The sequence below is a fragment of the Cricetulus griseus genome, chromosome 2 (genome assembly GCF_003668045.3).
Source record: "Cricetulus griseus strain 17A/GY chromosome 2, alternate assembly CriGri-PICRH-1.0, whole genome shotgun sequence".
In the NCBI taxonomy this organism is placed as follows: Eukaryota; Metazoa; Chordata; class Mammalia; order Rodentia; family Cricetidae; genus Cricetulus; species Cricetulus griseus.
This window is the reverse complement of record NC_048595.1, coordinates 149,799,504-149,825,667: the sequence shown is the minus strand read 5'-3', so window position 1 is coordinate 149,825,667 and position 26,164 is coordinate 149,799,504. Positions and strand designations below refer to the sequence as shown.

Genomic DNA, 26,164 nt, shown 5'->3' with positions numbered 1-26,164 from the left:
ACCAATATTTAAATTGGCAGGCCCTGAAGGTGCTTATTTCCAGTTTTTTTTTAAAGAACACTTAATTCTTTATGCAATGAAGATATAGTTACCTTTACCATTCATTCTGTTATGTACCACATTTATCTAAGGAAGTAGAGAGCCATATTTAAATCAACCTGTTTATTATATTTTGAAAACAATGCTTTCAAGTGGAAAATATAATTTGAATCCTAGTATTTGTCCTCTAAAATAAAGTAGTTACACAGAACCGGGATGTTCTCTTGAAAAGGAAGTTGGTTCATGTTGCTTCTGCTTCAAAGCTCTCTCGAGTTTGCTCCTGTCATTCAGAGCAGAACTGAACGTCTTTACTATGGCACAGAAGCTACATCACCCACCAACTGCATCAGCACTCTGCCCACCTCTGTCTTAAGCATCTCCAAGTTCTTCCCAGCCTGGAGACTTTACTGTCCCAGCTGTCTGCCTGGCTCCTTCCCTAGACACCTGCACTCTCCAGTGTCACCAGTGTAGGCCTCCCTCTGCTACCTCTGCTCGATAACGCACCCCACCAGGAGCAACTTCTTATCATTTTCCTGCTGTTGTGATTTCTTGCAGGCCTTCTATCATAGCCTGACCTAGCTTATTTTACTCATTGCTGTTTCCTCCACAACCAGCTCAATAAATAGTAGCTGAAAAAACAAACGCACAAATTCAGTCATGTGCCTGATAACCTCTGTGGGGGGATTACTATAGGAAATGTATTTGGTATGTTTTTCTCATATTATAAAATAAAATCTCCTTATATTAAAAAAATAACCCTTAAATGTCACAATGCCATCTTTTCCCCCTTCTGACTTCTGTTGCACTGGAGTTCTGTAGTGTGCTCAGGTACTGTGCATGGCAGCATGGAGGTGAAGTGATGCTCACATTTCTGCCACCATCACCATATCACAATTAAAAAAAACAATAACCAATTTTAAGAATGGAAGGTGAGAACATTATTGTTTACCCACAACTGTATGGCATTTTAAGAGATTCTTAATTTTTTCACTGTATATATTTTTTGTCCATGGTACTGTGAGATGTTTTTGTTATTGTTTTATTTTATCTGAGACATATCTCTCTATTTAGCCCAAGCTGGCCTTGAAGTTACAACCCTCTGCCCTCAGTCTCCCAAGTGCTGGGACTACTGGAGTGTACCAACAAATGTGGTCAACTGTAGATGGAATTTTCTGTCTCTCCTGGTCCCACAGTCATTAAGCCCCAAATAATCAGACAGACTTATATTAATTATAAACTGTTTGGCCAATGGCTTAGACTTCTTATTGGCTATCTGTCTCATAATTATTAACCCATAACTATTAATCTGTGTTTTTCTACATGGCTGTATCTTACTGGAGAATTCCCAGAGTCCTATCTTCCTGGTAGCTACATGACATCTCCCTGTCCAGTCACCCCCCTGCCTCCTCACCTCAGAATTCTCATCTCATAGCCCGCCCATACTTCCTGCCTGGCTACTGGACAATCAGTGTTTTATTCATCAACCAATAAGAGAAACAGACAGAAGGACATCCCCCATCATCTCCTCTTTTCTGTCTAAATAAAAAGGAAGGTTTTAACTTTAGCATAGTAAAATTATATATAACAAAACAGTTATCTAGCAAGAACTATAGCTAATAATATTTAGTCCATTAATATTTGGCAAAATTTAAAGAAAATAATTTTATTATCTATCCTATCTTTGTGAGTCTAAAGTTTTATATGTAACTTATCTTTTATTATAACTAAGGAAAACCATAACCATGACTATCTTCTGTCTTTAACTCCATCAAAGACCTTAGAAGGATAATATATAAACTCTGGAATTGACAGAGATATCTTGCTGCCTGGACAGTCACCCAAAGTTTCTCTGTAGTGTTGGGGCATCACTCTTTGGCCTATAGGCTATAGTGTCTGGCAGATATAGTAGGAAATTACCAATACGGAGTCAGGTAGAAATATAAGGGTATTTAATAGGGAAAAGCCTTACTTACAGAGCGAACCAGCCCGCCGGTCGTAGTCTGTACAGCAAGAAGCAAAGAGAAAACAAACCGAAAACGCAGACCCCCTACTCACTCTGACCACGCCCTCACAAGCCTGCCCAGGGACTCCTGTAGCCAGCTCCTACAGCTTCCCCTACAGGCAGACTTTTCTGAGAAGCAGGAATCTTGAAGGACCATCCTGTCTCTTGGCAAGTTCAGTAGTCACTTTTTGTAACCTGCTTGTCCAGTTTGGATAGTGTGCTGTCAAGCAGTCCAGGCAAGAGCAGTTTCTTGTCCAAATGGGTATTCCTGCCATGTTGAAGGCACATTGCATAGCGAGTTTCTTTGATGTCCATCTTTTTCTCTGATGTAATAATTGGTGTTGCCAGGAGCAGTTGTGTCTCATTGTCATGAAAAACCCTAATAAACCATTTTAAATGCCACATACTGTAGGTCTTTGAAAGGTTTTGAAGACTACCTATCCATTTGAAATATATCTCTGTATATCTAGAAAACCTAACTAACACAACTATAAGTTTTGACTATCATAGGTGACCTACTATAATCTGTACTTAATTATGCATTATATTTTTAAAAGAGATGCATAAACACAATATCTAAATAAGAATAGGTACACATCTATAACAATTGACCTTAACTTTGTATCAGTAAACCAAAATCCATACCAATGCAAAGTATTCATTTCTGTACCTTACTCCTTTTTTTCTTTAGAAAGAAATTGACTGTGATGATTAACCATTTATAACCAACCCCATTTAAATGAAAACAAGCATTTATAAACAGTATTTGGGAATCTGGGAGTAGTTCTCCCCAAACTGTTTCCTGCTGCTTGGGGTGCTGTCAATACCATGGGGATCCTGAGAAAACCCAGACCCATGGCCAAATCCTGGTTTGTATTGGTATGGATTTTGGGCCTGGTTTCAAGTCCAGGCATGACCCCTTATAAGGTAGAGGAGGGGCTGACTTGAGCTCTCTGGGGTTGCAGAGAGCACTGGAAGGGCAGAGACTGCATCTTCTGGAGCAGAAAGACCGAGGAGTTACTCATAACTGTGTAAGTTCTTCCCTAATAATTACCTCATTATCATTTATCTTGGGTCTGGTGGACTCATTTAAACCCTGCCTTCAGTCAACTTTTTTCTTTAGTGTTTGAGGCAGGGTATCTCTACACAGCACAGGCTGGCCTAGCTTTCCTGGCCCTCCTGGCTTAGCTTTCTAAGTGCACTGATTACTTGTGTACACCAAATATCAGTGCTGTTTTGGGGTTACATCGACCAAGATTTTTTTTTAAGTAACAGAGAAGTTACTTCAAATAATTTAGATTAAAAATAAGTTTATAAATGAGAAGGAATCAGGAATCTAAGGAAATATTGAATAATAGTGATCTAGAAGGAACACCTTGTTGTAATATTTAGGAAGTGTTACAAAGAAATAAAATAAACATGACTACTTGGGTGTAATCAAGGTGCAGGAGGAAAGTTAGTAGAGAGGTACAGTTTTGCTTCTGAAGCAGTCAGACATGCTGAGGCTAAAGAGAAGTTAGTATGGCAGGAAAGGGATTAGGTGACAAAAGCAAAAATAAACCCTCCCAATACCAATGAAACAATAACAGAACTACCCCAAAACTAAAACCCTTACTCTGTTGGAGGCAACAGGAGAGGCCCTCCAAAGACTGAGCAGCATGAAAAGTCACCAGCTAAACACAGGCAGGGGAATTACTGGACTTCAAAATTAGTTGCAAGCCCAATGTCCTAAGAGCTAAAAGAGAGAGCCTGTCATCTGTGCTGCCCTTCAAAATGTTGCCTTTACATGTTGTTGTCTTCAGTGATTTTCAAACCAAGCTATTTTCAGAAGGTTTTAAAACCTTGCCATCATCCTATCAAACACTTCAGCCAAGGTATTTATCCATAATGCCAGAATGGATGTTATTACCTAACATGTTTACCCATGTGACTGATCAGAGAAATAAACACTTTATGTACATACCAAATATCATTAGTACCAAACATTGTTTACTGTCTGTGTTCATGAGAAGGTCATTTTATTTTTAAAATTTATTTATTTTCATTTTATGTGCATTGGTGTTTTGTCTGCATGTATGTTTGTGTGAGGGTGTAGGTCCCCTAAACTGGAGCTACAGACAGTTGTGAGCAGCCATGTGGGTGCTGGGAATTGAACACAGGTCTCTAGAAGAGTAGTCAGTGCTCTTAACCACTGAGCCATCTCTCAAGCCCCAAGAAGGTCATTTTATAAAGTTATTAATAAGGAGTGTGGATTATAAGCTATGGAGGTGAACTGATTTTTGCACAAAATCAGTTTCTAGGTTAGAAAAAAGAACATCAGAGTAACTTCACAAGAGGTGAAACAACTCTTGTTTTTGATGGAACTGGAAAACTGTGAATAGGAAGAGAAGAAAATGAAAGCGTTTTTGTTTTTTCTTTAAACTTTGGAAGCAAAGCATGTTTTTCCAGTTTTGCTTATGAAGAAAGAATTAAGTTTGCAAAAAATGTGTTTAAGTTTGCTGAGTTCTAGGAACACTGGAAGTAATTAAGAACACCTTGGGGAGTCAAATAATGCTACAGAGACAGGGTAGCAGAGTTGAGTAACATTCTAAAGAGGTAAATAAAAGGACAAATAATGCTACAGAGACAGGGTAACAGAGTTGAGTAACATTCCAAAGAGGTAAATAAAAGGACATGCTAGCACGGTAAATGGAAACAGTAGGGAAAGATGCTGCTTGTGTGTAGTTTTCTGCAGTAGCCAGAAGAGGGCGCGACATCCCTTGGAGCTGGACTTAAAGGTAGTTAGGAGCCACTCCATGTAGATGCTGAGAACGGAACTCAGGTTCCCTGCAGGAACAGTAAGTACTCTTAACCACTTAGCCATCATCTCTTCAGTCCCAAGGTACACACTTTTCTCTAAAGGCTCCAATATTCTTAGGATTTTATTGCTTGTGGAAGACAACAAAGAAGAAAGTGGCCTCATATTGGTTTGTTCTACATGATTAGAGCCAGGTAAGATTACTTTAGACATGATTAGAATGACAATAGAAGGTCCTGAAATCATCAAGATGAAGGGGCAATTTAATTCTAATTGTGTTTATATAAAAAGAAAATGATAGCTGGATTTCCTGGTAATATGACAGAATTGTGACAAGTATGTTGATAAAAGTCTCTGGCTATAAACACGTCTAAATTATCAAAGTATCAATTTAGATATGCAAGGAAGGTCTCAGAAACATGAAGAGTTGAAGGCATGTCTGGGCTGTGTGCTGATCCTCCCAACCAGAGACTGGTTCTACTGGTGTTGTATGGGAAACAGATCAGATTAGAGTCCTTGAGTGTAAGGGTCAGTGTAAGGGACAGACCCTCAGGATCTCAAAGGGCCACACCTTTGATGAAAGTGTAGGTTAGAAAAATACTGTCTGCATGGGAAGGTGCTAAGTTTTGGCTAGGGAAACAAAACATCCCTCCTTGGAGAATTTATCACCATGTTGCAAATTTTACACGGGCTTGTAAATCAAAACAACTGTCATGGGATGATGGCCCAATATATTTCATATTGATTGGGAAATCTATTTTTTTTCCTTTCTTACCACACATTTGCAATCTCTCTTACGTGTCTTAAAATTTTGGACAAAGCAATTCTATTATTCTTTTGATATCTGAAATATTCTTTCAGACCTGCCCATTATTTAACTCTTTATGCACTGGAGTCATGGTGACCATTCCTGGCAAACTGATCCCTAAGGGGTCAGACCTGTGGTTACAAAAAAGGAACACAGAAGACACACAGATTTGACTTTCCATTGTAACTCAACTCATGGGCCCTCCTGAGCAAGTTTTGTAACTTCTTAATTTCTTTTTTAGTGATACAAGGATGATGCTATCTATCAATGAGAATTAAATGACACACATCACATGAGGCATCCTTAATAAATGTTAGTCACCAATGGGGAGCAAGCCCTTTATGATGTCAATTTCCAAGCCACTCTACTCTAGATCCTTAAACTCCATTAATATGAAGCTCAAGCAAGCTTAGGACTTCAGTTACTAGACTATAATTTAAGATTTCTCTGACTTTCACAGAAGATATTACTTAATGAATATACCTTTTCACATTTAATAGTCCACAAAGTGAAGACCGAGAACAGCCAATAGATTTCCTTTTCATGTTTCTCTAGGATCATGGATAATTATTTGAAAGTCAGGTGTGAACTCAGTATTTCAGGAATTTATGATAGTTTTCAGCATGAAGAACATAGGGAGGCACTTAATATTTGTTTTGATCTTAAATGGGATTAACATTACATACCACCAACAGAAGTGACAGGTGTTTTGTGGTCTGTTCTATAGTGTCACTTATCTCTGTCATTATCAACCAAAAGTTATCCAGTGCTTGTCTGTGAATCTTCAGTTATGAAACTTCCCAGCCTCCCAAGACAGCATCTTCTTGCTGTAGGCTCCAGGCCTCTGAGCATTTGGCATGTATTAATTATCTCCCTTAGCTTATTTTGAGGCCAAATCAGCATTTCCTTAGGCCCTCTCATTGCAGTTCCACAGATCCTTAGTGAATGACTAGATTGTCAGAATACCTCCAATGACTGCTGTTACAAAATGCTAAGAGAATTTATATTCTTTCTGGCAAGACTGATTAAAATCCTCCTTATATATCTTTCAACCCCAATTTCCCCATAGACAATGTAGCAATGTGTTCCCCACCCCCTCTCCTCGTCCTAGATCTAATCTGAAATTCTTTATATTTTCAGAGCAATGCCACTTAGGTTCTCAATACGGCTCTTGGAAAACAAAAGCCCTCCAGTTGGAGGAACCGGCCTCTTAGGAAGCTAGCCAGTGGCCTTCTATAGTTATTTCACAGGTGTTGGCTAGGGGCCACCAGCCTGCAAAGGTTTCTCGAATCACTCCAGATGATCTATCAACATATCTGCATACCAGTCTTCTTTAATAAAGAGGCACGTCTATCCAAAAAGAGGTCATCTTCTTTTTTGATAGAACACATAAATGAATTCTATAAATGTCTCCATCTTGCTCTTAAGTTTATGATACTAGGAAAATGAGTATTTTGAAGAGCCTGTACTTAAATAAATGCCTAAGTGCTCCTCAATATAAGCTAAGAAATATTTTGTAAGAGCATCATTGTCCATTTTTATAATAGCTACAGCTCATATCCCACAAAACTAACTACTTAACAGTGTACAATTCAATGGCTTTTACTACATTAACAATCACTACCTCAACTGGATTTCAAAATATTTCACTCACCTCAAGAATAAAACCATTTACCTGATGGGAGTCATCATCCTGGTTCTCCTTGTGCCAGCTTTTGGCAGTCACTTACTTGCTCTATCTCTATAAGTTCGCCTATTCTGAATACTTCATATCAATGCTATGGTGATTAGTCTTTGGTGACATGTTTATTTCACTTAGCACTATGTTTTCAAGGCTCATCTATATTGAAGCATATGCCAGGATTTCACTTCTTTTTATTTCATTTCTTTTTATTCACTTCTTTTTATTCACCCCCCCCCCCCAGTTTACCATGGCAAAAGAGACCAGCATATGCCTCCTCAGAATCTGAAGGATTGCCAAAAAAGACACTTAAGGAGGAGAGGCAGAAAAGACCCCCTCCTTCCTGTTTGCCTAAGAGCAAGACACACATTTACAAAGATGTACCCTTCCCTTCTTCCCCAGAAACATCACTAGAGATGCCTATGGGTTCTTATCCTGGGAATCCAGCCAGGGGAACTTACATAACCAACTTAGGAACCAGGCCCTCCCACTGCTACTTCCAACTCCAAGCCCAAGGACGTTTTCCTTTGTCTTGCTACTTCTCTGCTGAAAGTTCATTTTTAAATTTGATCTACAAGAGACTGGAAATATGTTCATCTTTCAGAATTTATTTAATACACGTATCTCTAGTTAAGTTCAGGTTAGTACGTCTCTAAGAGCTGTTGTTCTTCCTTGATGCCGAGTGGAGGGCCGGAGTGCTGCATTATCTTTGCTTGGGGTTTATCCTGGCATCAGGAGTCTCATGTGAATTTTATTAAGCTGTCTTTTGTTACAAGAGTCTGTCCCAGCTACAGACATAGGAGTCCTGACAGGGAATAATGTTCCCTTCCTCCATGGAAGTATTTTGCTTACCTATTCATCAGTTGGTAGACATTAGGCTTTTGCCTTTTTTTTTTTTTTTTCTTACACTGCTGCTATGGCTATTCACTTGCAGGTCATTGTGTGGCTGACATTTTGACATTTTCGTTTTTATTGGGCATGTATCTAGGGGTAGAACTGCAATGTTATATGGTAGTTTAAGAGTAAATGTTTGTAGAAATACTAAACTGTTTCCAAAATGACTGCATTTCACACCACACCAGCAAGCTTGAATGTTTCAGTTTTTCCTACTGTCTCCAATACTTATTTATTTTATTACCTGTCTTAGTATATGTGAAGTGGTAGCCTGGTGTGATTTTGATGCACATTTTTGAAGACATATTCAGGTGCTATTTTGCATTGAGATATCTTTTTAATAACTATCTGTTGAAATCATTTGTGTGTGTGTTTTAAATTGGGTTGTCATGCAGTGAGAGCCCTTTTATAGACACAGCTTCCTACATTATAGATATGCATCCTTAGAGATACAAATCTCTGTATTATCTATATAAGTCCCTGCATTATAGATAGGAGTCATATATATATATATATATATATATATATATATATCCTATATTTATATGCAAAGTACTATATTGTAGTTATTAATCCTATATTTTATATGCAAGCTCCTGTATTATAGATTTAAATATTATAAATCCAAGTCTCTATTCTATAGATACAAGTCTATATTGTAGATACAAATCCTTGTATTACACAGGCACAAGTCTTTATATTATAGATATGAGTCTCCTATATTACAGATACAGATTACTATATTACAGACATGAGTCCCTATAGCACATATAATTCCTTTCTAGAAATGTGATTTGTAATCATAACCTCCTGTTCTGTAGGTTTTCCTAAATAGTAATTTCGAGTTATGAACGCTTGATAATTCAGGGGTTAAAGCTTTGCCTTTCTTCTGGATTTGTTCCAATTTAGGAAGACCAGTGCTCACGACACACTCCACACAGAGTGCACAGAGGAAGGAGAGAAAGCACAGTGATTACCAGAGAGCAATGGACTCAATGAACGCTGGTGAGTGAATGAATAAAAGAATGTGTGTGCTCCAGGTTTGCAGCACTCCCCTCACATGTCCCTCTGCTGGTCTTTCAGAGAAGTATTCATTTCAGGTCCAAAAGGTCCCCCCACCCCCCCCCCCAGCCGGAGCTGTAAAGCAATAGGAAGGTGTGCCTGTTTCCGAATGTTCTCTCTAATACATTTCTCCACTCCACTGCTGCACAGCGTGTGGGAGTCTGTGGGTTTCCACGGTAAGACACAGCTGTAAGTACTGCGCTTCCCACCTGAGACTCCCTGACTTAGGGAGAAAGAAACAGCTGTATTTTCAGCTTGATACTGACACTGTTTTCACTGGTCCTGGATATTTGTGCTGTGAATGTTTGTTTGGAGTTTATTCAGGAAATTCTGACTTTTTTCTGAATAAACTTATACCTCCCCACCTTACAGTAGTTCCCTCAGCATGGTTCCCTGTCTCATTAATTAAGCTCAGAGCTATAGTGGGATAGACCTGAGGCTGCATATCCTTGTCTTTAGATCACCAGAATTCACTGCAGAGATCCAAGGGCTGAAAGATTGTCCTAGCCTGGCTGCCTGCATTTGCACGCTATTTATACCAGTCTATTTTGCAAGAGAAGTTTGATACAATCCTTTATGTGTCCCCAGGGTTGAATCATAAAAAAAATCAATGGTTTAAAAAATTGGGAAGAATCAAAAGCCTTCTATTAGAGACTGCAGTGGAAACACAGAAATCAAGAAGGAATATGCATGAAGGAAACATGCTGGGTTAAGAAAGAACAAAGAGCAGCAAGGCTCTCCTCTCTCTGTAACTGAATATAATCAACATTCTAAGGTTACATAGCAGAGCTGCCTGCCTGCTAGTGTTACTCAGATCATTTCCCCTCCTGTGTACTCTACTGAGGTGATTGTGGAATGCATGTGATATACATATGGATACAGGCACTTACTAACTAGTGGAACATAAATGGGGGTTTGAGGCTGTGAATACCTCCACCAGAGACAATGGAAAGGGGAATTTAAAAAATATCATAGGCTGGAGAAATGTCTCAGAAGTTAAGAGCACTTGCTGAGCAATCTTGGAGACTGGAGTTGATATTCCAGCATTTATACAACAAGCCCAGCTCCAGGAAAGGGTAGTGACAGGAGGATTGCTGGGGCTTACCTGGCCAAGAAAACATGATCCTCATGTTTTGGAAGAGTTGCAGAGGAGGACATCTAATGTCTTCTGTGGCCTCAGTGTGCATATAGGAGCATGTACTCTCACACACATATGCATATATGCTCAGACAGACACATACACAGTTTATTTGTTTTGTTTTGTTTTATTGTGAGCCTAGCCTTTAATGGCTGAACTATCTCTCCAGATCCATTTTTTTTTAATTAGAGGATTGAGGGAGTATATATTTTGGTTGCTAGAGCAAAATACAGTAAATTAGGTAATTTATAAGTAGAAATTTGTGGCTTAAAGCTGTAGAGGGTAGAGGGTTTAAGATCAAGGTATTAGATATTTCAGTATCTGTTGAGGACTAATTTTCTCATAGGTGTGGCCTTATAGTTGTTTCTTTACATGGAGGAAAATTAAATCAAATTCCTTTGGCCTCTTTTATAAGGACACTAATGCCATTCCTGAGGGTTCCGTCTTCACGACATCCTCAACTTTGAAAAGCCCCTGGAGGTTAAGTTACGGAGAGGTATTGCAAATATTCAGAATTACCATGAACTTACCAACTTAGCCTAGTTTGGAGAAAATTTGCAGACCCAATAAGTCGTTGATAATATCACATGGTATTCATGCAATGTACCCTCTTCTCCACAAATGTAAGCACTTTGAAGATCGCTTACATCACATGAAGAAAGGAAGTGTTTCACCAGTTGGTTTAAGGCTCAGGGGTTAACTGACTGTTGTAGATATAGGGAGAAAGGCCAGTGGTGTTCAGGTCCTGTGTGGATTGAAGTGAGTTAGGCATTCCACCTGTGTAAGATCCTTTAGGCCCTTTAAGAATCTCACGAGATGGTATTACAGCTTTACAGATTAAAGAGTCATCCAAATCATTGATCAGAATCAAACTCTATCATAATTTGAGGTCATTTTTTTCTCAGCAATTCTATGTTCTTATTCACAATTCTAGTTGATTGAGGGTTTCACCTGGATGGGTGGAAGGAGCCTGAGTCCATGCTCAGTTATTCTGTCTGATACTGGTGGGATGGGGCAATGGCTTCTAATACAGACCCCCCCAAAAACAACAGAATGAATTGATTTCTATGGTCTATACTTTGAAGGACTTAATTATAGATTCTGTAAGTACAGGCAGCTCTGTACAACTCCCTCTGCAATCCTGTGTCCAAGGATTCCAGTCAATGGGTTTTCTTATTCCCTACCCATCCATGCCTACCTCTTTATTCTGCAAAGTGTTCCTTTCATAAAATGATACCCTCCCCCTGCATGAAAAATAATGGTGTGGGACACAGGGAAATATCTTTCCAGTGTAAGTATCTAAGAAAGAACTGAGTGGCAGGATGGTAGACTCCAGCTGAGGACAGGACATCTTTGGTCAATGCAGTTGTGAAGTCAGGATCGGTGTTGCTCTGATGTCATGTATGGAAACACTGAACAAATTCACACAGCAAACCTGAGTTGTTAGTTTAGTTCTATGAATGGCAACTATTTCTCAGTTTTCTGCCTTTTATCTGTGTTTAAAATTTTAAAAATATTTATTTTAAAGTAGGGTGTTGGTGGCGCATGCCTTTAATCCCAGCACTTGGGAGGCAGAGGCAGGTGGATCTCTGTGAGTTTGAGGCCATCCTGGTCTACAGAGCAAGTTCCAGGACAGTCTCCCAAGCCAAAGAGAAACACTGTCTCGAAAAACCAAAAAAAAAAAAAAAATTTTTTTTTTACATCCCAACCACAGTTTCCCTTCCCTCCTGTACTCCAAATCCCTCTCCCCCACCTCTCTTCTGCCCTCCTCATCCACTACTCCTCTGTTTCTATTCAGAAAAGGGCAGGCCTCCCAGGGATATCCACAAAACATAGCATATCAAGTTGCAGTAAACCTAAATACCTCCCCTTGTATTAGGGCTGAATAGGCAAGTTTTCAAGATTAGGTTGACAAATTTAAAACTTAGATTAAAATATTAAAATATTAAAAATATTAAAAATTAAAAATCATTTTTAAAAACTTTCTTTTGAAAATTATAACTATAATGTTCTTAACCATGTCTTTTTATTTTTTTCACTTATTTATTTGTTGAGGTGCTTAAAATCCAACTTACCACACCATTTCACTTTCCAGTTGCGATTGGCATCAACTCCACGGCAGCGAAACCTAGAGTTTCTTGACCTTGTCTTTCTCCAGAATCGATCCTAGACATGATTGAAACATCAGGCAGAGAACAAAATACTTAAAAGATATTCTAGTTTCATTTCAGTTGCTGTGATAAAAGTACCATGACAAAAGGAAACTTGGAGGAGAAAGGGCTTGTTGGATTACAATTCCAGGTTGTGGTCTATCATTTTTGGGGAAGTCAAGACAGGAATTCAAGCAGCTAGTCTTATTGAACAAAGAGAATAAATACATTCTTGCTTGCTTATTTAGCACTTATCTTTCTCTTCTCTTATATAATCCAGAGCTCAGTCCATGAAATGGTACTGCCCACAGTGGGCTTCCTAAATGCCCAGGCAATCCCCCACAGATGTGTCTACAGGGGAGTCTGATCAGATTCCAGTTGGCTCTAGATTGTTTTAAGCTGAGAGTTAACACTAAGAGCACAAAAGCCAATATTCACATGTATTTTAGTTGCCTGGTGCATAAAGGTACATCATGTTGGGCTGGTTCCTCTATGCACAGACCAGCTAGAAGAAGACAGAGGCATGGATTCGCCCTGGCACAGCCTCATGCTCTGCTTCCTGACACCATCTTAGGGTCTCCTATATTTTTGGCCTTTTTCCCCCCTTATACAACTTGATACACTTTATTTTGGTCATCTTCACTCCCATCTCCTTTGGCTTATCTTTATAGGCAAATTGAATAAATTATGTGATATTAGTGATTTTTAGTAATTTATTTGGAGAGGGAAATTCTTATTTCTATGAAATCTTATGCAAAAGCAAATTATGAAAATGATTGTGGAGGAAGCCTCTTGAATCTACTAGTGGGTTGATCAGGAAGCTCCTTTCACTTTTTTATGACCTATTTTCTCAATTTTATAGGCAAAGCAACTTACATGCGTCCAGCTGAAATGGTACCCATCAACATTAAACACAGGCATGATATAGAAGTAGAGATGATTCAACATTTTTCTCATGGCTGGGTCAGTCTTATAGGTCAGAAGGGCCTGAAAGACAAAGGAGACATTCTCCTTATTGATGGATACCAAAGTGATTTAAGGGAAAAACAAGTGTGAGAAATCCTTTCTGTTTAGAGAAAGACCATGCGCGCTGGGCTGAAAAGTAATAAGCCAAGTGAACTGTGCTCTATTATTTTCTCTGAATGAGAGTCTTGATTACCAATATTACTGGCAATAATATCAAGACTGGCATTTTATTACCAATAATAATAACAGCTTTTTTTGTTGTTGTTGCAAATCCTTCTGTCTTATCATAGAAATGCCAGGCAAATCCTTCAGTGAATGGACTTTCTATTAACACAAAGCTACTAAATGAAAATCAAAATGAACAACAGAAAACTTAAGCCAGGTCTCAGATAATCACCAATTGACCCCAGAACCAACAGCCAGGAAGGACTAGCTTCAGAGTTCTAAATGGTACTCTGTCTGTTTTTTCTTTTTTTAATAACACAATTCTTTATTGATTCTTTGGGAATGTCACATCATGAACTCCAATCCCACTCCCCTCCCAGTCCCTCCAATCTTCCCCTCATTCCTGCAACATTCCCCCTAAAAGAACCTCCCCAAATCAATTTAAAAAACGAAACAAAAAACCCCTTACCTTGATCCTCTTCTTTCCAACACCTCATTATTCATCCTAGTGGTATTGGGTGTTGTAGTGTGTCATGCAGTATACACTATTGTCCAGTCAGCCCCTCCCACACAATGCTCATTATAATGAGTCCTTGGTCTGGTTCAAGGCCTCTGGCACACCATTGTCACTGGACCCTCACCAAAACTTCTCTCAGATATCCTGCTGTTGTCCCGAGTCATGGAGATCCTGAGGTTATCGTTCTGCAAGACTAGTCCCTTCACACACTCCAGCAGGTCATAGATGTTAGGCTGGGCCAGTTTAAGGCCCATGATGTTGGTTTGGGTGGTAGCTGAGCTGGACCCTTTGGGCCACTGGGACCACCCCTTCAGGCAAGGGGCAGAGCCAGCCTCCTAGGCCCATGCCACTGGGGCCAGCTTTCCTACACCCACGGTGAGGGGCAAGGCCAACACTCCTGCTGCAGTGTCCAGCAAGGTGCAGGGCCAGCTCTCCCAGGGTCAGTGAGGGGGGGTGTGACTCAGCATGAACCTCAGATTTCAGCATTCATGGTTACTATAACCCCCTGTGGCATCATGGGCCATGAACAACATTGCAGACCCTAGCTGCTATAGGAACACAGACTCAGAAATGGCCATCAGCAGGAGCTTGGGCCTGTATGTTACCATGACCCCTGTGGCAGCACAGGCCACCAAGATCAGTAGTAAGGCCTGTGGACACCAACATGGATGGTCTCAGGTGGCTATCCAGACCCCTTACATCCACAAAGCCCTCAGTGGTAACAGGAGTCATGGACGTCAACTCAGATCCTGACTGCTGCTGGACCATAGACCCAGACATGACCCTAGGCAGCAGCCTGGGCCTGGATGACATCATGGTTCCATGTGGCAGTGCAGGTCACCCAGAATAGCATGGCCCTGGTGGCGACATGGTCCTCAGATACCAACAGGGCCACAGGTAGCGGCCAAGCTACCTTGGTGGTGTTTGGTGTTAAAATCGACAGTGGACTTCAATATAGACCCTAACTGTAGTAGGACCACAGACCTTACATGGTCCTTGGTAGCAGCCTAGACCGGAGTGTCTGGAAGACTTTTTAATGAAGCAGGAACTGTGAACGACCATCCTGTCCCTTGGAAGTTCAGCTGCCACTTTTTGTAACCTGCTTGTCCAGTTTGGACAGTGTGCTGTCAAGAAGTATAGGCAAGAGCAGTTTCTTGTCCAAATGGCTATCCTTGCCACATGGAAGTCAAGCTCCATAATGAGTTTCTTCGATGCCCATCATCCTCTCTGATGTAACTGGTGCTGCCAGGAGATGTTTCTAATTGTCATGAAGAGCCCTAAGTTAACAAACCATTTTAAATGCTATATTCTGTAGCTCTTTGAAAGGTTTTGAAGAAGGCCTATCCATCTGAAAAATCTCTGTATATCTAGAAAACCTAACTAATATGACTGTAGGTTTTGGCTGTTATAGATGACTATCTGTTAATCTGTATTTTGTAATTATATATTACATTTTAAATGTATTACATAAACATAATACTAAAGAGTAGAAATATACATATAACAAAATTGACCTTAAATTTGTACCAAAATCCATACTAATGCAAAGTATTCATTTCTATATCATACTCCCTTTTTTCTTCAGAGATTGACCATTTATAATCAACCCCATTTAAATGAAAACAAACATATATAAACAATATTTTGGAATTTTCACATAGTTCTCTCCAAACTGCTTCCTGCTGATTGGGGGTACTGTCAATACCATGGGGATCCTGAGAAAACCCAGAAACCTGGCCAAATGCTGGCTGTAGCAGTCCGTGAGGCTTCATGGTCTCAGCTGTTTTGGATGATGGGTTACCTGGGCCACTGACTGAGCTGTTCTTAAGCCTGGGATCTTGTTCTTATGAATGGGTTTGACTTAAATTTGATGCCACATTTGAGCACTTTGCGTTATAGCTTTGGACTCAAACGGAACACCATAATATACACCAAGTAAGGTGGAGAAAATAGACATTTTTAAATAGACATATATATGGAATAGAATTGCCTGTTCCTGTGTGGGATATCTGGGAGAAACAGGAAATTTCTAACAATGGTTATCTCTGGGGAGTTGGACCAGGACACAGTGAATGTGTGGGAAGGAGTCTTTTCATTTAATATCAATTTAGGCTATTTGAATTTTTTTCTTTTACCATGCTAAAAGTATAATTTAAAGTATCTCTTAAAAATAGTTACACATTATTAAAGTGTGATTGACATAAAAAAGTTGTACATATTTAATTATACAGTTTGCTTAATTTAGAAATAAGTATACCCTTGTGAAACCATTACCATAATCCATGCTGTAAACATATCCATGGCCTCACAAAGCTTTCTCTTGCCCTCTTTATTATGCCTTGCATAGTAGGAACACTTAAGATAAGATACAGCCCTATAGTAAAAGTTAAAGGATGTGATACAGCACTGTTAAGTGCAGGCGCTATTTGCCACAGATGGTCTCTTGGATTTATTCGAGACGAGATTTACAAAGTTACATTAACAACCATTCTCCAGATTCTAGCTTTCGGTCTATTGATGTGACAAAGACCCTGACCTAAAGCATCTTGTGGATGAAAGGGTTAACATAGTTCCATGGCACAGTCCATCATCAAAGATTAGTTAGGATAGAGACTCAAGCATGAACCTGAAGGCAAGAACTGAAGCAGAGGCATGGAATGTAGCTAATGGGCTGTTCAGCTTGCTTCCATATACAACCCAAGATTACCAGCTCTCCCATGGCCCCACCCACAGTGGGCTGTGCCTGTCTGCATCAATCATTAATCAAGAAAATACCCCACAGATTAGTCTAGCATCAGTTAATGAAGACACTATTGGTTTTCATGTTGCCCTTGTTAAAATTAGTTCTTTCTTTGCATCCATTTCTGGGCTCTTTATTCTGTTTCATTGGTATTTGTTTCTGTTTTTATGTCAATATAATATTGTATTCATTACTAGTTAATTAGCTGTGAAATACAATTTGAAACGGAGTCTTCTTGTATAGCTCAAGAGTCTTTAAAATTGATTCTTAAAAAGATTTATATATTTTACTTTTATGTGTGGGTTTTGTCTGCATGTGTGTATGTGCATATCTGGTGCCTGCTGAGGCCAGAAAAAAAAATGTTAGATCCTCACTTGAGTGATAGGGAGTTGTCAGCCTCCATGTGGATGCTAGGAGCTGAACTTGGGTCCTCTGAAAGAGAAACATGTGCTCTTAACTGTTGAGCCATTTCTCCAGCCCTAGTGCTTCAAACATATAACCCTCTTTTCTCAGCCTCTTGAGTGTTGGTATTACAGGGACATACATCATGTAATGTATGTTGAAATGCCACTTTAAACCAGGGAGTGTGCTACTTCCAAATCTCTCAATATTGACTTACCTACTCAGTGTTTTTAAAAAATTTATTTGTGGTACCATTTGAATTTTAAGTCTTTATTCTATTTCTATGGAGAGTACCATTGAGATTTTGCCATGTTATATACTATGTTAAATCTCTGTGTTGTTTTTCACAGTATGGGTGTTTTAGAAATATTCTTTTGATCCATGAGCATAGGCTATCTTTCTGTATACTCATATCTTACTCAGTTTCTTATATTGATGCTTTATAATTCTTAGGGTATACACCTTTTGCTTCTTTAGTTACATTTGTTTCTATGTTTTGATACTGTTGTGACTTTTTTTAGTTAGGTTATTATTTGTGTATATGAGTTGCTGAGTTTTGTGTATTTTGTATCTTTTGTCTTTGTATCTTTGATAAATTTACTTATTAGTTGTGATCGTTTATGTTTGAATGTGTGTGCAATGTTGTTTTTCACATGTGGAATCATGTCATCTAGAAGTGCGGTGACTTTACTTTGTCCTTTTTATTTTAGATTTGATTTGTCTTTTGTTTAGTTTTATATCTGCTTACTTTTTTTTTTCTTTTAAAATTTTTTTTATTAGTTCAAATTAGGAACAAGCTTGCTTCACATGTCAATCCTTTCTCCCTCTCTCTCCCTTGCCCCCAGTCTTCCCTCCTCCCCCCATCCACCCTCCACTCCCCAGGCTGGGTAGGGCCCTCAACCAGGGCTCCCCAAAGTCCACCACATCATCCTGGGCCGGGCCTAGGCCCTCCCCCATGTGTCCAGGCCAAGAGTGCATCCCTTCACATGGGATGTCCCTTCAATGTCCCTTCTTACATCAGGGAAAAATACTAATCCACTACCGCACTTCCTAGAGTGCGGAGGCCTCCTAATTGACATCCATGTTCAGGGGTCTGGACCAGTCCTGTACTGGCCTCCCAGACAGCATCTGGGGTCCATGTGCTCCCCCTTGTACAGGCCAGCTGTTTCTGTGGGTTTCACCAGCCTGGTACCGTCCCCTTTGATCTTCATTCCTCCCTCTCTGCAACTAAGTTCCAGATTCAGTTCAGTGTATATCTGTGGGTGTCTGCCTCTGCTTCCATCAGCCACTGGATGAGGGCTCTAGGATGGCATAAAACGTAGTCACCAATCTCATTATAGGGGAAGGGCATTTAGGTTATCCTCTCCACCATTGCCTGGATTGTCAGTTCGTGTCATCCTTGTAGGTCTCTGGAAATCTCCCTAGTGCCGGATCTCTCCTCGGACTTAAAATGGCTCCCTCTAATATGGCATCTCTCATCCTACTCTCCTCTATTCTTCCCCCAACTCAATATTTCTGCTCCTCCATTTCCTCCTCTCCTCTCCTCTTCTCCTGCTCTCATTCTGGCAGCTCTGTCTCCCCTACCCTCATGCTCCCAATTAGCTCAGGAGTTCCTGCCCCTTCCCATTCCTAGGGTCCATGCATTTTTTCCTTAGAGTCCTTGTTTCCTAGTTTCTTTGGTGAAGAGGATTTTAGTCTGGTAATCCTTTGCTCTATGTCTAAAATTCATATATGACTGAGTACATACCATGTTTGTCTTTTTGTGACTGGGTTACCTCACTCAGGATGGTTTCTTTTTTTTTTTTAAATTTTATTTTATTTTATTAGTTCTAGTTAGGGAACAAGCTTATTTCAAGTCCCTTCTCCCTCTCCCTCCCCTCACCCCCAAACTTTCTCCCCCACCCCCAGCCCATCCCCCCAACCCCATCCACCCACTACTCCCCAGGCAGGGTAGGGCCCTCAACGGGAGCTCAGCAAAGTCCACCAAGTCTTCCTATGCTGATCCTGGGCCCTTCCCCATGTGTCCAGGGCCAGAGTGTAACCCTTCATATGGGATGGGCTCTCAAAGTCCCTTCTTGCACCAGGGAAAAATACTAATCCACTACCAGAGGCTCCCTGGAGTGCAGAGGCCTCCTTATTGACATCCATGTTCTGGGGTCTGGATCAGTCTTGTACAGGCCTCCTGGACAGCATCTGGGGTCGATGTGCTCTCCCTTGTTCAGGCCAACAGTTCCTGTGGGTTTCTCCATCCTAGTACAGACCCCTTCGTTCTTCATTCCTCCCTCTCTTCAACTAAATTCCCGATTTCGGCTCATTGTATATCTGTGGATGTCTGTCTCTGTTTCCATCAGCCACTGGGTGAGGGCTCTAGGATGGCATAAAGAGAAGTCATCAATCTCATTTTAGGGGGAGGGTTTTTAGGTTATCCTCTCCACCATTGCCTGGATTGTCAGATCGTGTCATCCTTGTAGGTCTCTGGAGATCTCCCTGGTTCCTGATCCCTTCTCGGGCCTACAGTGGCTCCCTCTGATATCGTATCTCTCATCTTGCTCTCTTTCCTCTATTCTTCCCCCAACTCAATGTTTCTGCCCCTCCATTTCCTCTCCTCTTCTCCTCTTCTCTTGCTCTTATTGTAGCAGCTCCTTCCCCCCCCCCTCATGCCCCCAATTAGTTCGGGAGTTCATGCCACTTCCATTCCTGGGGACCATTTAACCCTTAGAGTCCTTCATGTTTCCTAGTTTCTTTGGTGAAGAGCATTATATACTGGTAGTCTTTTGTTCTATGTCTAAAATTCATATATCAGTGAGTACATACCTTGCTTGTCTTTTTGTGACTGGGTTACCTCACTCAGGATGGTTTCCTCTAGTTCCATCCATTTGCCTGCGAATTTCAAGATTCCATTGCTTTTTTCTGCTGAGTAGTACTCCATTGTATAAATGTACCACATTTTCTCAATCCATTCTTCAATAGAGGGGCATCTAGGTTGTTTCCAGGTTCTGGCTATTACAAACAATGCTGCTATGAACATGGTTGAACATATGTCCTTGTTGTAAGTACATGCCCTATTTGGGTATATACCCAAGAGAGGAATGGCTGGATCTTGAGGTACACTGATTCCCATTTTTCTGAGCAACCGCCATACTGATTTCCAGAGTGGTCTTACAAGATCGCACTCCCACCAGCAATGGAGGAGTGTTCCTTTTTCTCCACATCCTCTCCAGCATAGATTGTCATTGGTGTTTTTTATTTTAGCCATTCTGACAGGCGTGAGATGGTATCTCAGAGTTGTTTTGAGTTGCATTTCTCTGATGGCCAATGATTTTGAGCACTTTTTAAGTGTCTTTCAGCCATTTCAGATTCCTCTGTTGAGAATTCCCTATTTAGTTCTGCACCCCACTTTTTAATTTCGTTGTTTGGTGTTTTGGTGGCTAGCTTCTTGAGCTCCTTATATATTTTGGAAATCAGTCCTCTGTCAGATGTGGGATCGGTGAAGATCTTTTCCCATTCTGTGGGTGGTCGTTTTATCCTACTGACTGTTTCCTTTGCCTTGCAGAAGCTTCTCAGTTTCAGGAGGTCCCATTTATTAATTGCAGACCTCAATGTCTGTGCTTCTGGCGTAATGTTCAGGAAGTGGTCTCCTGTGCCAATTTGTTCAAGGGTAGTTCCCACTTTCTCTTCTAGAAGATTCAGTGTGACTGGATTTATGCTGAGATCTTTGATCCATTTGCACTTAAGTTTTGTGCATGGTGACAGGTATGGATCTATCTGTAATTTTCTGCTTACTTTTCTAGTACTTTCAATAAGATGTTGAATAGAAGTGGTCAGAATAGGCACCCTGCGTTGTGCTAGATCTTAGTGGAAAATCTTCCAGCTATTTCTTGTTGATTATGATATTAGTGGGTGATTTTTCTATAAAAGACCTTTATGATGTTGAGGACTTTCCTTCTATACTCAAACTATTCTTAAAATCAAGGAGTTCTCCAGTAAGCCAAGACCATGTAGAAATACATAGATTAGTAGTTATGGGTTAGTAATTAAGACAGAGCCAGCCAGTAAGAAGCCCAAGCTACTGGCCAACAGTTTCATAATTAATACAGTATCTGTGTGTTTATTTGTGGCTGATAAGACTGTGGGACCAGGCTAGCAGGAAAGAGTACTTATTACACTAGTGATCAAACCCATGTAATTTAAAAAGTTTTTGAGTTGACAAGATGAGTCAGTGTGTAAAAATATTCACTTCACCAGCCCAAACATCCCACCAGTCCCATATCTTGATTCTTTTGTATCCTTCTTCCTTCTTGTCATTTCTGAAAACAAGACCAATCATGTTAAAACAAAAAACACCCTGTATTATAACTTTTCACTAACATATGTTGAATTGGAGCAGGTGATTTTTTTTTCAGATTTTTTTATTTGAATTAGAAACAATTTTTTTACATGACAATCCCAGTTCCCTTCTCCCCCCCCCCGTTCTCCCCTACCACCCCAGCAACTAAAACCCTACCTATCACATATCCTTTCTTTTATTCTTCCACAACTCAACCTTTCTGCTCCCTCATGACCTCTGCATCCTTCCTTTTCTTCCCTTCTCATTCTCTTAGCTTCCTCCCCTCTCCTCCTGTGGAGCATGTGATTTTGATCCACATGAACATGAATTCTGTTGTTGCAATGCTCTTTATTGAAACTTTTTTCTGTTGCTAAACCGTCCTTGTGTTCCTGAGATAAACCTTGTTCTTGTTTGGTTTTAGCACCAGGGTTGTGAGACTCTATTGTGATTTGGGGAGTATTTGAAAAATATATTTGAATAATCAGCTTTACACTCATCTGGGCCTAGAGGGGAAATGAATTACACACAAAAAAGAAAGATCTGACAGGACAAATGCATCTCTACTTCCTTTGACACTGTCATCTGCTCCATCATCTCTTTTTCTCTTCTCTTCCTTTCACAATTTCTTGAATCTTGGCCCCCTAACCTCAAGGTTTCATTCCATTAACACATTTGATCAAAATTTTAACTACCTCTCATACTAATATAGTTGTGTTCCGTATGTTTCAAAAAGGTTTATTGTTTTTATTCATGTATCTTCCTACATGAGTTTATATGTACCACAGGTATGCAGGTGCCATGGAGACCAGAGGGCATCAGATCCCTTGGAACTAGAGTTAAAGGCAATTGTGAGCCACCTTGATGTGGGTGCTGGGACCAAACACAGGTTCTGTGAAAGAGCAGCAAGTCCTCTGAGGCACTTTGAGTGCCATCTTTCTACTTCCCTCTCTGTATTTTTTTTTTTTATAATGTAGCAAGTTTACCATTCAGTCCTAGAAAATTTTCCTTACTTTACTTAAACCACAAATTATAATAAATGTTTTGTTTTTATAATCTGAGGTTTTAAAGATTTTAGAGAAGAAAGTTTCTAACAATTGCTTTATCGAGAACTATATAACTACGTTTGAGAACATAGTCTTGGCCTGACTTTGTGATCTAGGATATGATCAGTTTTTGTGAATGTTCCATTTGTCCTTGAAAACAATATGTAGCCTCTAAGTATTGGTATCCATGTATATGTGTTTACTATAGTTTATATCACCCATCCCTATACAACTAACTATAAGCTGCCATAATCATTGAAAGTTATGAAGAAACTAATTTTTATGTTTTAGATTTATGGTTTATTTATTATGAGGCCATAATTTTAAAGATCTTCATTTGTGATATTAACCAAGGATATGATTCCCAAGTGTCCTATTCTGGAATGGATTTGATCTGGAAGACTTGTTAGCATGTGTTTTCTGCTGCACAGCAATAAGGGTGCCACTGTAACACATGTGCTCTATTTGTGATTTTTATAACTAAGAATTGCAGTTCTTCTTCATCTGGTCAGACAAAGCAAGAATGATCATGTGGTTATGACTGAGTTGTGCCGAGCGGGATGACTGAGGAGTGCTGAGGAACGGGATGACGGAGCAGTGACAAGCGGGATGACCGAGATACTGCCTTGCTTGACTGCTTCAGCAGTAAGGATCCAGATCGTCTTTTTCTGCAGTTTAGGTTTCTACAGAAACATGACTATGTTTCTACTTTTGGTTATTCTAACCCACAACCATAAATAATGGAACCATGTTTTTTTTTTTTTTTTTTTTTTTTGCAATGTGCAGACCTCCTTTTAGAAGCCAACTCCCACCATGTCATACACAGAGAAGGAGGTGTCCACTAATTCAATTGTATCTGACTAATTGTTACTTAGAAGGACTTAAGTAGTGATCTGAAAGCCAGTCACAAAGCCATTCACCACATGCCTCAGTGTGGCAGATCCTTGGAACTACACTCAGCTGGCTCCACTAGATGTGAAAAAAATGCTTCAGTAAAACAGATTTTTTGATTTTAAATGAAAAGATATAAAGAAGGTTTTGAATGTTATATTATGCAGGGAAATAGAAAAGACACAAATAGTATTAGTCTAGGTCACAACAGAGGCCAGTTAAGAAAGAGAATTGATATATGGTATTTACTCCCTGCCAAGACTGCTTTGTTTTCCTGAAATATACACATACCACAAATTAGAATTCACCTAAAAACCTGTATTTAAAATAAAAAGCAAAAATTTACATCACTAAGTTCTTGGTGTCATAGGACAAAGGAATGCTGAAGACTGCCTTCTGTTCACTATTTTTGGATCTGATCAGGTGTTGCTTCAAGCTCCATGACAACCTGGAAAAAATGGTCATCTTTTTGAAGACCAGGGTTATCGCCTCTATAGAAAAAGTAGCTTTTAATTTTTCTTCTACTACATTTTTTTTCTAGTAGAATCACTTGTACAAAAAAAAATAATCACACATTCAATGAAGCGTACACCAGGAGGGCTGAGAATGTCACCACTGAGCCAAAGGAAGGCTAAGAACCACCGTCAGTAAGGAAAAACATCCTTACTCAGACTGCAGTGGACTTTACTGTGGTAAAGTGATTTAGAAAGGAACAGGCTCTAACACTAAAGCAGGGACATCTCAGCAAAAACTGATATGTAAAACTCCAGAGTGGAAGAACCGGCTAGAGCCAGAGAGACTGTGTAAGGAGATAAACGAGGGAGTGCTTAGTGGAGAAAGCCATTGACACCAGAGTCTGAGATGCCTATTGAACATACAATGGCTGACTAAAAACAATAAACTTGGTGAAAGAGGGATGAAGAAATGAAAATCAAATGCTGATCTTGTAAATTTCAGTCATCCCTCCCTCCATGTGTGTTCTCATTCATATGTGTGCAGGTTTGTATGCACACAGAGGCCAGGGCCAACCTCAGGTGTCATGCCTCCTGAGCTGTCCACCTTGTGTTTGAGACCAGTATCTCACAGGCTCCTGGGGCTCCCCAATTAGGCTAGGCTGGCTGGTCAGCAGTCTCCAGGGGTCCTCTGTCAGTGTGAGCCCTACACCTAACTCTTTTTAAACGAAAGTTGTGGGGATCGAATTTGGGTCCCAGGGCTTGTAAGGAAAGCACTTGACTATCTGAACTGTCTTCTGGTGCCTTGTTTTTGTCCTCAATTTACATTTAGAACCACCCAGGCAAGTGAAGACTGAGAAATAGTCTTCATTTTTTAAATAAAGCTAAATATTTGAAATGTTTTCTGTTACTAGGAAGAATATAACATTGGAAGACTGTTTACTTTTTTCTAAGTCAATTCACTTCATATTCCTGTAAATTGAAAACAATCTAATTTTACATACCAATCCCAGGTCCCTCTACCTCCCATCCTCCCACTTACCCCCATCATCTCCCCATCTCACCCTCTATCCACTCCCCAGGGAGGGTGAAGCCTAGCATGGGGGATCATCAAAAATCTGTCACATCATTTGGGGCAGGAACTACATATCCCCTCCCCACCCCGACCCCATGTATCTAGGCTGAGAGAGTATCCCTAAGTAGGGAATGGGCTCCCAAAGTCCATCTGTGAAGATATAAAACTAACCCTTACCCCCACGACAGCAGGGAAACTTCCAATGGAGCCAGCACTAGGCCCCAAGATCTTAAAGACTGCTTTTTCACCATTCCCCTAAATCCTGAGGATAAGCCTCACTTTGCCTTTACTGTTCCCCAGGTTAATTTCCAGGGCCCAATGCCTCCATACCAGTGGAAGGTTTTGCCTTCAGGGTATGGCCAACAGCCCCACCTTATGCTAAAAATTTGTTGCTGTTAGTCCTATTAGAAAAAAGTGGCTTTCTGTTTACATTCTTTGGCAGCTGCCCAGCAGAAGCAACTTTCTCTGTGCTTGTAAGATTTAACTTCCAGCCTAATTCAAAGAGGGCTCCAAATAATACCTGATAAAATCCAAACTGCTAAACCATATATGTATCTGGGGTACGAACTACACCATCAACAGATGCTAACCCCACAGAATTAAACTACGCACCTCCCTCATTTTAACTGGAAATACAGAGAGGCAATGAGCTAGTGGTGGAGTTCAGCAAGGGCCAGGAGACTTTAAGGAATTAGCCAAATTACTCTCATAAAAGATAAGAAATTTACAGCCACAGTAGGCAGCCACAGATCATTTACAACAGGTCAGCCCAAGCCCAGAGGGCAAAAGGCAAGGGAGGCCAGGGTCAAAACCAAAAAACTTGCAGGCTTTGGGAGCTACTCCCTTCTCTGTCTCACTGATGACCTATCAAATATATAGAAATTACTATTAATACAGCCAGTCAGAAAACTGTTTTAAGACCTTATGGAAAAAGAAAGACACCATAAAAAAATTTAGAACTGCTTAAATTTTGGATGCTCATAATTCAAGAATTGGCTATAACTGCTATGTTACA

General features: G+C 40.1%; 1 protein-coding gene across 1 annotated transcript in view; it reads right to left on the bottom strand.

Annotated features, from left to right (window-relative positions):
• The window catches only part of Cpa6 (carboxypeptidase A6), a 314,492-nt gene that overhangs the window by 42,561 nt on the left and 245,767 nt on the right, over positions 1-26,164 (bottom strand). Inside the window, exons 7-8 of the mRNA XM_027398702.2 lie at positions 13,448-13,558; positions 12,497-12,587 (exon numbers count right to left, since the gene is read on the bottom strand). Coding sequence (XP_027254503.1) covers positions 12,497-12,587; positions 13,448-13,558 — 202 coding nt within the window. The remainder of the gene's footprint in view (positions 1-12,496; positions 12,588-13,447; positions 13,559-26,164) is intronic.